This window comes from Lytechinus pictus, chromosome 7, assembly GCF_037042905.1.
Source record: "Lytechinus pictus isolate F3 Inbred chromosome 7, Lp3.0, whole genome shotgun sequence".
Taxonomy (NCBI): domain Eukaryota; kingdom Metazoa; phylum Echinodermata; class Echinoidea; order Temnopleuroida; family Toxopneustidae; genus Lytechinus; species Lytechinus pictus.
In genome coordinates this window covers 7,120,715-7,135,712 of record NC_087251.1, presented here as the reverse complement: position 1 = coordinate 7,135,712, position 14,998 = coordinate 7,120,715, and the positions used below count along the sequence as shown (strand labels likewise).

Here is a 14,998-nt window from a genome sequence, read left to right as displayed (position 1 = left end):
GTAATAAAGTTATACAATCAATTTATCTCTTTTTAATACTTTTTTCCCTTCTTTCTCTCCACCTTCCTATTTTTCCTGATTTCTTTGTTTTCACTTCTTGGGAAAACAGAAACAAAGGTGAATAGGCACCCCTGCCCTTCCCAGTGCCGTCGTGCAAAGCTTGTATTAGTTTTAATGAGGAAATATTGTGTGAGCAATCATTCCCAGTACCACCATTCCACGGCAGTCAAGTACACGTTACTGCATCATCTGCGAGTGGATACCCGAGTGGATACCATGCGCGACCACGGGGTCTCGAAAAGCACCTAGCTAAACACGCATTTTCCATGTTCTGAAAATGCACCCCTTAACAAGTATTGGCGTCTGAAACCCTACCCTTAACAAGTATTGGAAACAAAACTACACTCTTGGCAAGTATTCCCTGAAATGAACCCCTAAACAAGTATATTTTATTGTTGTGTCACGGGTCCGTCGGTCGTCGGTTTTACCATGGACCTATGGTTTTACCTAATTTACACACCATTTGGTTTAGTAAGGTCCCATCTTCCTCACCTCGCGCAAATCGGGACTCTAAACACGTAGTGTTAGGGCAAAAAGGACATCCTTTATACAACATTTTAATTTTGTTTTATCATCCCCGCAAATGTGACCCTGAACACGTAGCTTTCCTAGCGAAATAGATACCCTTTTTTCATTATTTTTGTGTTTTTGACACCCTTATCACGTTACGTACGTAACGTGCCATATCTTGAAAAAGACATTATTTTTGTGTTTTTGACACCCTTATCACGTTACGTACGTAACGTGCCATATCTTGAAAAGGACATCATTTTTACGTGTTTTCTTGGTCGCGCATGGTATCCACTCGTCAATGTAAGTGCCCCCCCCCCCGGGTCTGCATGCCATTCCAAATAAATTAGCAGAATTCTTGTGAAAGTTATTTTATTTCATTTTTTCATTTTTTTCATTCTTTCTTTTTTAATCGATAGTTTTTCTAGTCCGTTTCTGAGAATTAAGTAACTTTTCACCCCCGTTCGAAGGGGTTCGAACACCCCCACGTGGCAAAAAAAGAAGAAGGAACAAATAAATATTGGGAGGGGAGTGAAAGTGCCGGGGATGTGATGTTTACGGATAAGAGATTATTACATAGATGTTAACAGATAATTATAATAGTGAAGGACAAAATAATAAAACGCGACATGAGATATTTGTCCATCAGCCGCCCCCCCCCCCTCTCTCTCTCTAAAAAAAAAAAGACTTTAAAGAAACGTCACGAACGTTAAATGGGGTACTTTCGTCCGTGCTTTCTTTTCTCTAGTCACTTAATTGTAGTACCTCCAATAATTAATGGGCCCATTTGCCTACATCACTATGACTGTTTGACAATCATCTTTATAAACACATGACTATATGTGAAATTGGAAATAAAACAAATACTGCAGTTGATGGAGTCGGGGATTCAGCGTTTGGCGGATCCGTTGCACAGATCTGTTACATCTGCACCTACAAAGTTCTCGCTATCAAATTAGTTTATGATTCAGGAGCCGGTTCCCCCGCCCCCCCCCCCCCCCACTACGGGGTCGGAGGGACCGCATACATGTTCCCAAAATGTTTGGTAAAGGGGTACTTTTTCGCGGGACAAGTCCGGCCCGCGAATTGTAAAAAAAGGGGGTGTATTTGACTTTTCACCCGGAGATTTCTTTAAAGGACAAGTCTATACCCCAACAAAAAGTTGATTTGAATAAAAAGAGAAAAAATCCAACAAACATATTACTGAAAATTTCATCAAAATCGGATGTAAAATAAGAAAAAGTCGTGACATTTTTAAATTTCACCTAATTTCACAAAATAGTAATATGCACATTTTGGTCGGTATGCAAATAAGGAGACTGATGACGTCATCCACTCACTATTTCTTTTGTATTTTATTATATGAAATATGAAATATTCGAATTTTCTCCTCAGTGTTAAGTAAAACAATGATTAATTCCTCCCTGAAAATGTGGCATTAACATTGTTAAATATTATATGTTTCGATCAGTCAAGTTGGTGTTTATTATCAAATCTGTAATAAATGAAATATTGTTTAATTCAAACAATAAAAACAAACCGAAATAGTGAGTGAAGGACATCATCGACTGTCATATTTGCATGTCACCGAGTTGTGAATATCACTGTTTTGTGAAAAATAAGTGAAACTTTAAAATGTCATTACTTTCTTATTTTACATCCGATTTTTATGACATTTTCAGTATTATGCTAGTTTGATTTTTTTCCATTTATTCAAATCAACATTTTTCTGGGGTGGACTTGATCTTTAAAAAGTTTTTTTTTTCTCTCTCTCTCTCACTTTGGACTCCTGAGAAATTTAAAATCTTTCCTAATGTATAGAGGGTTCCCACAAGCAGCCATATTCAGGGGCCGTGGAAGCGGGGGGGGGGGGGGCTGACGCCCCCCACTTTTTTACAAAACCGTGTACAAAAACGTAAAAATGACCATATGATTGTGATTTATTTGCATGGTCAGCCCCCCCCCCCCCCCACTGTGCATCATACTATGAAAATTAATTGTTTTCATGGTTTTGCTATTGTTTTGTCCTCCATCATGACATCAGGGAACCTCTATTGTGACGACAGCTTACCTGAGATGAAGGGGGGGGGGGGAGGTTGTCTGTCCTGAGGCTGTGATAGGGGGTTGAAATGAGAGTTCACCTGAGATAGGGGTGTGCATTGAGCAGTGTTCCGGATTTATATAGGGGGTCTCCAAGGCTGGAAAAGCCTGCGAAAGGGGGGGGGGTTCAGAAATTTTGGCAGACATGAGATAGGGAGGTGCTTTCAAAGAGAGGAAACAAGCATAGGCGTACCCTAAATAACACTGAGTGGGGGGGGGGGCAGTTCCGCTGGGTGTATGTTTATTCAGATCAATTATTGCCCCTCTGTCTCCCTCGGGTGAGTCTCCTTCCGATCGATATGCAAACACATCTTCTTTCCAATAAATGTGAATTTAACAGAAATAAATCACGACCTTCCATGTATGTAACCATATAAATTGCAAAAATTAATTTGATTAATCGACTTTTTTTATTCAGTGATTTTTAGTTCCTCCCATTTTAATTCATCCAAACAAAATCAAATTTGGTAAGGGAAAAATATTAACGAATCAAGATGAATTAAAGGGGTACTTCGCCATAGCTGAAAATAATATGGTTAGAACAGACAGAGAAAAGTCAGACAAACAAAACACTGCAAATTTTATCAAAATGGGACAAGGAATATGACATTTTAAAGATTTGCCTTATTTAGGTGAAACATTTCTCTGTTAATGAATGCCTTTGTAGTGACTTGACTATATCTTTTTATATATCTACATCTATATATTCTTTCCTTGTATATATTTTCATTTATATTTCAACATTCTGTATATGTATATAAATTCTTTCTTTTATTTCCAATTTCATATATTCTCACTTGTTCACGCCATGTGTATGTACTACAATACTGTACATTCACAGAGCAAGCCAACTCATTTTCTGTCCAAATCTACTTGGCAAACACATTCTTATATTGAGAAACAACCTTTCTTTTGTTCTTAGACTTGGAGCAAACATCCTTTCATTGTCCCTTGTTTATTGCAATGAACTTGCAGGTATATAACATCACTACAGAGATGCTTCCATGTTTGCTTTTCTCACAGTCTACCTCTCTCTTCTTTGTTCTTTTCAACTGCGTTTTGCCACCCTTTTTGGCGCTTATTTCTTTGTCTCACCTTTTCTGATGTTGGTAAAAACAACTTGTCTTCTCTACCACATCATCACTCTACTCTCTGCCTTCGTCCTGTCCACTCATGCTGACCATCTCATCCAGCTGCTAGTGAGGATTGAATCAAATCTTGTGGAGGATCAACTTATACTTAATTATTTCTCTACATTTTCCAATCTTATTCCTTACCGTCACTTCCACTCCTTCGAAGTCTATATTCTCTGCATATTTAATGAGCTCATTACTTCGCGAGACATTTTGTGACATCTATCCCTTTTTTCTAATCTATTTGAAATTGTGAAGTGTATATATTTCTATTCACGGATTTGTGCAATTTATCTGAGATTCTGAGCGGCTGGATCCCATTCTATCTTCTGGCGAGCAAGAATTAAGGTAGGACCTAACTTTTATATAAATATTAGGAGATCGGCTTTGCCAATTTCCTAAACTGGTGACCCCGACGTGATCCTGAATCCTTAATTTTCTTTTATCGCCCTTTATTCATTTCTCTCACTTCGCTATTCTTGCTTCTCACTTCACTATTTTTGTTTCCTTTCTACTTCTCAATTTTTTTTTCTTTACTCTACAACATGACTACTCCTAATGTTCCCTCTACTCCTGAATCTAATCTTACTCTCACCCTCTATTGCTCCGGTGAGCATTAAGCTCCCACCATTCTGGGCAAATGACCCAGAAATTTGGTTCGTTCAGGTGGAGGCCCAATTTCACACAAAGGGTATTACCGCCGAAATCACTAAATTCAATTATGTAGTTGCCTCACTACAACAAGAGGTAGCTATGGAGGTGAGGGATATCATTACTGCTATCCCGGGTGACAACCCCTATCAAAAATTAAAAGCTGCACTTGTCAAGCGAACGACCGTCTCCGAGCAGACGCGCCTCAATCGGCTGCTGTCGGGAGAGGAGCTCGGAGACAAGTCGCCGTCGCAACTCCTCCGGCGGATGCAGCAATTGATGGGGACGAGCACAATGGAGGATTCAATTTTTCGGCAATTATTTTTGCAACGCTTGCCCACCAACGTGCAGGTCATCCTAGCCGCATCAAGCGACGGGGTGAGTTTGGTGGACTTAGCGGCGCTTGCGGACAAAATTGTTGAAGTTGCCGGCCCAACTATATCCAACATTCAATCTAAGTTGGCGCCATCACAACCCCCTCCACTCCCCACGCACGAAACTAAAGTCGACCAGCTCTCTGCACAGGTGGACCAGCTCACAATGCAAGTTCGAGCATTAACCTGCTCCATGCTGGATAACCGCGAGAGAGGTCGCAGTCGACAGCGCAAGTCGAAGGACTCGATTAAGCGCCCACAATCAGTTTCGCGCAGCCCGCATCGCAGTGAACAGCATGCAGGTGCCCAGTGCTGGTATCACTGGAAATATGGGAGCAGTGCTCAAAAGTGCATTAGTCCTTGCTCTTTCTCAGCAAGACAAGCCCAGGGAAACGACCCCGCCAAGGAATAGCGGCGACTAACCCCCTTGGCAGCACCCAACCCAGTCGCCTTTTCTTTGTCAACGACAAGTACACTGGTACACGCTTTCTCGTCGACACAGGTGCTGAGGTGAGCATTTTCCCTCATTCAAAATTGGGGAAACCGGCTAGGGTTGACGCAACAAATATTCAACTACAGGCTGTAAATCGATCGCCAATCAAGACTTTCGGACAAAAGTCTTTCACACTTGATCTCGGTTTACGGCGTGTTTTCCGCTGGATATTTGTTGTGACAGACATACCTACGCCGATTTTGGGTGCCGATTTTCTTGACCAATTTGGACTGTTGGTGGATATCAAACACCGCCGATTGATAGACACCAAAACCACTCTTACAGTCCAGGGATGTGGTTCATATACTGGTACTATTAGCCCGATGTATGTTCAACATGACACATCGGAGCAATTTCACTCCATTCTCCGTCAGTATCCGGATATCACACGACCGGTTTACAAGCACTCAGAAGTGAAACATACTACCACGCATCACATCCCAACTCGAGGCCCGCCCGCGGCAGCGCGCCCTCGTCGACTTGCTCCAGATCGTCAGAGAATTGCCCAGGCAGAGTTTGAGCACATGCTTGAACTTGGCATTATCCGACAATCTGAGAGCAACTGGTCAAGTCCATTGCACATGGTTCCCAAGAAGACGCCAGGGGACTGGCGGCCTTGTGGTGATTATCGCTTGCTCAACGCTCGCACGGTCCCGGATCGATACCCTATCCCACACTTGCAAGATTTCTCTTCAACTCTTGCAGGTAAGACAATTTTTTCCAAAATTGATCTCGTTAGGGCATATCATCAGATCCCAGTCGAGCCTAGCGACATTCACAAGACTGCCGTTACCACTCCATTCGGCTTATTCGAATTCGTTCGAATGCCATTCGGCCTTAGGAATGCAGCACAAACATTCCAGCGATTGATGGACACCGTCATTCGCGGCCTCCCATTTGTCTATGTTTATCTGGATGTTATACTGGTAGCCAGTTCCTCTAAGAATGAACATGAGACACACCTCTGTCTGCTATTCGATCGCCTGCAGGAGTATGGCATCATTGTCAATCCCTCGAAATGTCAGTTTGGTGCTTCATCGCTATCTTTCCTCGGACATACGGTGGACAACACCGGAATCCGCCCTCTTAGCGACAAAGTGAAAATCATCCGTGATTTTCCTGCCCCTACGTCGCTCACCAAACTTCGAGAATTCCTGGGATTGATAAACTTCTACAGGCGATTCATTCCTCGTTGTGCAGAGGTGCTGCAACCACTGACTGATCTGTTGAAAAACAGAACAAAAAAGAACATGCCAATTGATCTTGGAGAGAAAGAGCTTCTTGCTTTCAATCATGCTAAAGATCAATTGGCTAACTCTACTGTTCTTGTGCACCCTCGCACTGATGTTCCCTTGTGCCTACTAGTCGACGCTTCTGACGTAGGAGTTGGGGGAGCTATCCAACAACGAGTAGATGGAGTTTGGCAGCCTCTGGCTTTCTTCTCTAAGAGGTTACAACCCGCTGAAACCAAATACAGCACTTTTGGTAGGGAGTTGCTTGCAGCATATCTGGGTATCAAGCACTTTCGCCATCTTCTTGAAGGTAGGTCATTTACTATCTACACTGACCACAAACCTCTTACCCATGCACTCAAATCGAAACCGGATAGGCATTCGCCACGTGAAATCCGACAACTCGATTTCATTTCTCAGTTCACTTCTGATATACAGCACATTTCAGGTAAGGAGAACACAGCAGCAGACGCCCTCTCTCGTCTGTATATTGACAGAGTTGATTCTTCCTCAATCATAGACTTTGCGGCCATCGCAAAAGATCAGGAAGATGAAACTGAGGTGAAAGACTCCTCACTTCAACTCAAGTCAATTGCTCTCCCAGGTTCTACCACTACCATTTTGTGCGATATATCAACTGGTACTGCCAGGCCTTTGGTACCAGTCAAACATAGAAGAGCTATTTTTGATTCCCTTCATGGACTTTCTCATCCAGGAATCAGAGCTACTCAAAAGCTCATTACAGAGCGCTTTGTTTGGCCTAGCATCAACGCTGATGTCAGAAAATGGGCCAAAACATGCCTCGAATGTCAAAAGTGTAAAGTACATCGGCACACCAAAGCACCACTTGGTACTTTCACTTCACCTGATGCACGCTTCTCTCATGTGCACATTGACCTCGTAGGCCCGCTTCCTTCATCAGAGGGTAACAATTACCTTCTTACTTGTGTTGATCGCTACACCAGATGGCCAGAAGCTATCCCTATCCCAGACATCACTGCGAAGACGGTAGCGCGAGCATTTGTGGCCAGATGGGTAGCAGTGTTTGGCGCACCTACTACCATCACAACAGACAGAGGTAGGCAATTTGAGTCAGCACTTTTCCTTTCACTCACCAACCTCCTTGGCACTAAACGCATCCGCACAACAGCATACCATCCTGCCGCAAATGGTTTAGTGGAGCGTTTTCACCGCCAACTTAAAGCTTCTCTCAAAGCTCATAACAAGGTCCGTTGGACCGAGTCACTCCCTTTAGTCTTGCTGGGTATACGCACAGCAATCAAGGCGGACATTGGATGCTCTGCAGCAGAACTTGTGTTTGGGACAACAGTCACTCTACCTGCACAATTTGTAGCTCCTTCACAAATTGATTCTGCCGATGACCCATCTAACTATGCCCACAGACTAAAGAGAATGATGCGGGAATTACATCCCACTCCTACTCGAGAACAGCACACTCGAACGCAGGTACATCCTGAACTGCATTCTTCATCTCACATCTTTCTAAGAGATGATGCTGTTAAAAAGCCACTGCAGCCTCCATACAGAGGACCCTTCCGAGTCATCCGTCGCACTGACAAGTATTTTACCATTGATTATAATGGTAAACATGAAAATGTCAGTGTCGACAGACTGAAACCGGCTTTCATCGAGCAGGAGGCTATCACTCCATTTCATTATCAAGATCCACCTGACCAAGTTCATCAACAATCCAACTCCACGGACTTGGCAGGGGATCCTGATGACAAGCATATGCCTCCCGAAATTCGTAAGACCCGTTCTGGTCGCCATGTCAGGTTTCCTGCCAAGTTCATTCAATTTTTCGGAGACGGTTGAAACATGTCTCAAAATTCACTAGTGTTTCCACTCCTTTTATTCTCTTGTTTTATATAGCCAAGTTCCCTTTTACTTTCCCTTGTCGATTTGTTACTACATTTCTATTCGGTACAAATCTAGGGGGGAGCTACTGTAGTGACTTGACTATATCTTTTTATATATCTACATCTATATATTCTTTCCTTGTATATATTTTCATTTATATTTCAACATTCTGTATATGTATATAAATTCTTTCTTTTATTTCCAATTTCATATATTCTCACTTGTTCACGCCATGTGTATGTACTACAATACTGTACATTCACAGAGCAAGCCAACTCATTTTCTGTCCAAATCTACTTGGCAAACACATTCTTATATTGAGAAACAACCTTTCTTTTGTTCTTAGACTTGGAGCAAACATCCTTTCATTGTCCCTTGTTTATTGCAATGAACTTGCAGGTATATAACATCACTACAGAGATGCTTCCATGTTTGCTTTTCTCACAGTCTACCTCTCTCTTCTTTGTTCTTTTCAACTGCGTTTTGCCACCCTTTTTGGCGCTTATTTCTTTGTCTCACCTTTTCTGATGTTGGTAAAAACAACTTGTCTTCTCTACCACATCATCACTCTACTCTCTGCCTTCGTCCTGTCCACTCATGCTGACCATCTCATCCAGCTGCTAGTGAGGATTGAATCAAATCTTGTGGAGGATCAACTTATACTTAATTATTTCTCTACATTTTCCAATCTTATTCCTTACCGTCACTTCCACTCCTTCGAAGTCTATATTCTCTGCATATTTAATGAGCTCATTACTTCGCGAGACATTTTGTGACATCTATCCCTTTTTTCTAATCTATTTGAAATTGTGAAGTGTATATATTTCTATTCACGGATTTGTGCAATTTATCTGAGATTCTGAGCGGCTGGATCCCATTCTATCTTCTGGCGAGCAAGAATTAAGGTAGGACCTAACTTTTATATAAATATTAGGAGATCGGCTTTGCCAATTTCCTAAACCTTCATAAATATTCAATGAGCATATTGATGATGTTATTATCCCCACTTGTTGTTTTAAGATTAAATTATATATAATATTCATGTAGGTTCCATGGTTTATTCATTTTTTTCCTCCAAGCATTAAAAATATTGGATTGACAACTGATTTAATGCATCAGATATTGATTGCTGCAACTCATAAGTTAGACATATTAATAATACACGCATGTATGAAAATATGAAATAATCCCGGGAAATGAATAATTATGAATACATGACTTAATTAGAAAAAAGGAAAGTGGGGACCTGCATCATCAAGGGCGGATCCAGGATTTTTCGAATGGGGGGGGGGGGCACATTTTCCCGAGGAAAAATTTGACATGCAAAAAAAAATCGAAAAGAAAAATTGTTTTAACCAAAAATTATAAGGGGATCTCGTCCACGAAAAAAATTAACAAGCAAAAAGAAAAAAAAAGGGTCTTCAGTTTTAAAGGGGGGGGGGGCACATTTCTGCTTTAACGGCATTTTTACATCACAAATTGTGCCTTTCAAGGGGGGGGGGGCACGGGCCAGTTCCCCCCCCCCCCCCTGGATCCGTCACTGTGCATCATCAACCCATTTTATGAATATTCATGATGATGATTAGACAGCTGGCAGCCGTCTGTTTCGAGGAGTTTTTTTATTTTTTAATTTTTTTAATTTCTCCTCGTACACAAGCCAACGGAGTTCAGCTGAACAACCAACATAACAGAGACCGGAGCTTTTGGTCTAGATGATGATGTGCACATAGATCTATATATGCCTAACTGTAAACTTTAAAATTCAATACTTTTTTTTATAGATAAGTGCGGTAGGGTCCGGACAGGGGCAGAGATCAACGGGTGGGCAGGGGCCGGGGACCGGGGGGGGGGGGGAATAGGGTTGACGTACTACGTGGCGGTGACCAACATGTCTGACACTCGCACTTCTCCCGATGGCCAAACGCCGCTAATTGACAACGATTCGCAGTCTTTAAATCATGAAAATATTCCTGATATCGTGAGGAAGAGTGGATTTGCACTCGACGATTTGTACAAATTATGTCTCACCTTCTATAAAGGTAAACTGGTGTAATTTGACATTTAACGTCTTTTTGTTGAATTTAGAGGTTGTCTTCAGTCCCATCTGTATTAATTTGTGTACCGGTACTACTACCACTACCAGCAATCACTCCTTCACAGACACAGGTCAGGACTCGGGTGCATATATATATCATAACCTTGTTCATTGAATGAGTGGTCAGGTGCACTGTCTGCAGTGTGGGTATTAGAATATTTTTTTATTTTGAATTTGGCATGTCACTTGTCAGTTTGTTGTGTATGTTATTAATATAACGTTAAACTTTTTAAAGTTTCACTTAGGGCAGGCCCACTCTCTAGGCGACACCCCAATACTTACCCGTGCTAATAAACTGGGACTCCACTCACGCGCATTTGGGCCGCCCTAGCTTAGAACTAAGCTTTGTTTTACTAAAAAATAAATCTTGTAATGATTCAATAAATGTTACTTAATAAATTAGTACTGTTAAATCGGTACTCACCGGTTCTTTTCTTGAATTTTCTGGCAATTTCCCACGCTTCTGGCTTCAATTCTGCGGCTGTTCCTGTCGCGGTAGACAGCTACATATGCAACTTTATTTATAAATAGAGCGCCCCTTACGATAGTTGTTAAGAACGCGGCCAAATTGTTAGGTTTTTTGCACTGTGTCCAAGGCGTTTTTATTTTGTTTGATTTTTATTTTTTAATAAATATTTTGTTAAATAGCGATTTTTACGTCAAATATTAAATTCATATCACAAAATATTTTTAATTGTAGAAATATATATAATATCATGCAATTATTTATTCTATATATATTTTATAATAAAATTTATAATTGTTGCGGTCTTTAAAAAAGGATAGTCGATCGATCAGGTGATGACTACTCGTATCACGTGATCTGAAAATCAGCTTCGTACCGCTTTGATCGCACTCGACGGGACCGGACTGACTGCCAAGAAAAGATCGAAAAAGGACTCAAATGTAAGTTTCCCTTTATTTTATAACATTTAGAATATGAGTAGGATTATAGTTAATGGGTAATTTTTAAATAAATGCTAAACAAATGAGGACAAAGCTTGCATTTTTCGAGTAATAATCACTAATATCATAAAAATACTTGGGTGCAGGACTTCTAACCTGTTTTTAACGCATTGTCGCCTATGAGGTCCATACATGTTAATGTTTGGACCTCATTGGTACTAGGAGTGGGCAGGCCTACAGTTTTAATTATATCGGTTATCAGACAATATCAGATTAAAAAAAATCATTCATCGTCTACTTGTACAATTGTGCAGGAGTATCAGTATGTACAGTGCTGTGGAAGATCTATTCTATGTGTGGTTAAAAAGAATCAGCGTAGTTGGATTTCTGCACCTCAGCCCACCCATGGGTTCATATCGTCTCGCGTGCGAAGAAATATCAGTCATATTGTCATGACACATTGAAAATAGATTGGGCTTTTGCCCACATAAAATATCACGCATAATCTGGTATTTCACATTCTGCTATGACAGAATCATTTAGATCCTTCCGTGACTTCTTGAAGTTTCTTTTAAAAAATATGTATATTTTCTTGATCTTTAGTGAAGATTTCACGGAGATAAAAATTGGTTGGCGTGGATATCAATTTTCTCCTAAAGAGGGCGCGCGATTTATATTCATATCAAAGACACGACAAGGGAAAGACTAGGCACCTACACTATTTTACACGCAAATCCACGCAAGGCATTACGCGAAGTCTGTGAAGTGTCCAATCTTTTCAATGTATAGACTTTGGTATACCGTATTATTGACGTTCGTTAAAGCTTGTACTGCTGGTTTCATTCCAGGCATGTGTATTTTTTTCAATTTTATTTTATTAGTCATCGTTTTAAATTAATGGCAAAAAAGTGTTATCATCGCCAATAGTAATCTTGAATTATATTTTTTAAGGTATTTCATTTATTGGTGCCCATAATTAGTAAATTAATCATAAGAATTGCACATTCAAAGAATTTAGACACAGATATAAAATTACCGAGGAGCTGAATCAAGGTAGTGAAATTTATTAGCGCCACCAACGGGCTTCCTTGTATTTCCGTAGAAGAGACAAACGAAGTCACTTGCTAGGCCGAGGTAAGCGAAATTTGCTCTTTTTATCATGAAATCATTTCAAAATCATATGTATAATTTTTTTATGTATTGCTACTTACCGGAAAGAGCCCCGGTGCGTAGCGAGAATGAGTTTCGGCAAATATTACTTCAGCAATGAAACGATGTTTGCCGACTACTTCAAATCCAGGGTCAAACACGGTCCCTTGTACGAGGTTAGTATATATACTAACCTCGTATTAGTGTGAGTGACCTCAGCCTTGAATTTGGCTACGTCTACTGAAGACAGTGAAGTGCAGTTAACCTTGTTGGCAGGCCAGCAGGGAGAGTATTCCACAGTCTGATGGCATCAAGAACAAAAGTTTTCTGATATTAAAGTAGAAATATATTGCAAATCCTAAAAATTGAGAATTATATATCAAATTAAAGGAGAAAATAGAAGAACACGATGGTGTAAATCATTTATCATGGAGACCGATGAAACTCAGTTAATTGATAGTTTAAAGTTCTCTCTCTGATTGCTTCAAACACGCTGAATTACGTCCGCGAAATTGGGGATTTTTGATGACGTGCATGAGTGTACGAGAGACGTGATTGGCTCTCCCACATCAAGCTCCACTTGCATGCAAAACCCGTTGCAATTGTAAACAATCAGCAAGGCGAGCAAGCAAGCCCTGTGTTTGTGATGGTTTGTTTACAATCGCAGCCACGTGAAGTTCATCGTTGGTGCATATCGTCTGCTGCTATTCGTTGAGTTGATTTGCCTTCAGACGTGGGAGAGCCAATCATGTCTCTCGTACACTCATGCACGTCATCGATTTTGAGTCAATTCAGAGACCGATGCGAGGCATATTTCGGAGAGACATTTTAGCGATTTTTAATTGGCGATTTCCACCTTATGTATTATTTTCGTTATTTTTGAATGACCAAATGATTATCCCCACATCATTACCTTTCCACTGATATATAATAAGGCCATATTCATAATCAATATATTTCTCCTTGAAGAAACAGTGTGTGCATGTGGGACGTGTAAGGCTTAGTATAAAAGAAAGCAGTCCTCGCGCGCATCTATTTTGGCCGCCGCATGACATTTTTTACTGTTTTAAAAAATTGGCTAAAAAGGATATCAAAAAGTGATGTTTCTCGTCCGTGCCTGCTTCCCTTTTTTGATTGCCGCATCAATTTTCTTGATATTTACTATTTTTATGGCTGCTGAAAAGCAAAAAACACACACGATTGGCTAGCGATTTGCTCTCATGTGCACAACTTCCTAAAACAATTGCAAAGTCCGATATCGCTGTAGCAGAACAAAATTCTGTTTTGGTTTTTTATTGGTAATTTTGAAGATACGGTCATAAATAAGCGAGAAAATAAAGTTTGCAAACTTGGAAAAATCACAGATTTCTTCATTTTTTTAGTGTATTTTCGGGGACCCAACTTCCTGAATCTGAACTAATTTGCCACATGCTTATGAAATATGGTGCAGATAGGGTAATATTATAATAATAAAGATAAATTTATATCAAATACATCAACTAACCACCTTTCCGAAAAATCTGCTGGAAAATAGCAACTTTTTATGACAAAAAGATCAGGAACAGCCAGGTTCTTCTTCAGTTGCCGTCAGTGCAGCTGTAGCTGAGCGTAAGAAACTGCCAGCTAATTTGCTGGCGCGTCCGCACGCTCAGGAGTAGCCGACGGCGATTGAGTGATCTTAGAAGAACCTGGCTGATCCTGATCACAAAATGGAAGAAAACTCAAGAGTTTATCTAGATTTGGATTTCGAAATAGATGATTTTTGAAGGAGAAGAGATTTATGATGAAGATTCTAGCTCTAGTGAACAACAATGCGATGTGGATAAAGGTGAATTACGGGAATACGCCGGGGATGGTGAGTCAGACGAACTTGCCGAGCCGCTACCAACTAACATGCAAATGTATTGCGCCACACCACCAAATCAATGAAAATCAAGTCCTCGACCACGTCCAGGCAGAGTCTCTTCACTCGCTCAAAAATTTGACTTCGAAATGAGACCGAAAATAATCCTTAGACCATACTTTGAAGCAAGTAAAATATAAGAAAAAAGAATATGTCCAAACCAAATAATTTCTGAATCCGAATCAACTCATGAGCAGCAGCACCGACGAAAGTGAACTTTAATTTGTTCTGTTAGATTGAATTTCAATAATTCGATCTCATTTATTCTGACAAAATTACAAAACTAGGGGAATTTTTTTTTCTTCATATAAAACATCTACAGTATCTACAGCTAGCTGCAGCGTATATAGCGCAGCACAAGTGTGCATGCACAGAGTTATGAAAACATTTCACGGGCACTGTGCCTCCATCATCGTATAAGCCTAAAACATTTTTTTACAGTGAAGGACGGCATGAAGGTAGAATTTGATTTTAATCAGTCCATTCTGTAATATATAGGCCTTGACATTTC

At 40.5% G+C, this 14,998-nt stretch overlaps 1 protein-coding gene across 1 annotated transcript; it reads left to right on the top strand.

Moving 5' to 3' along the window:
- Positions 1-4,556: 4,556 nt before the first annotated feature.
- Positions 4,557-5,240, top strand: LOC135154605 (uncharacterized). Its single transcript, XM_064101348.1, has one exon. It carries the CDS (start codon positions 4,557-4,559, stop codon positions 5,238-5,240), a length of 684 nt encoding a protein of 227 aa, XP_063957418.1.
- The last annotated feature ends 9,758 nt before the right edge of the window (positions 5,241-14,998 follow it).

Bases quoted from the DNA above. Each gene is read 5' to 3' on its own strand.
- LOC135154605 (XM_064101348.1), top strand. From the start codon at position 4,557: ATGGAGGTGAGGGATATCATTACTGCTATCCCGGGTGACAACCCCTAT.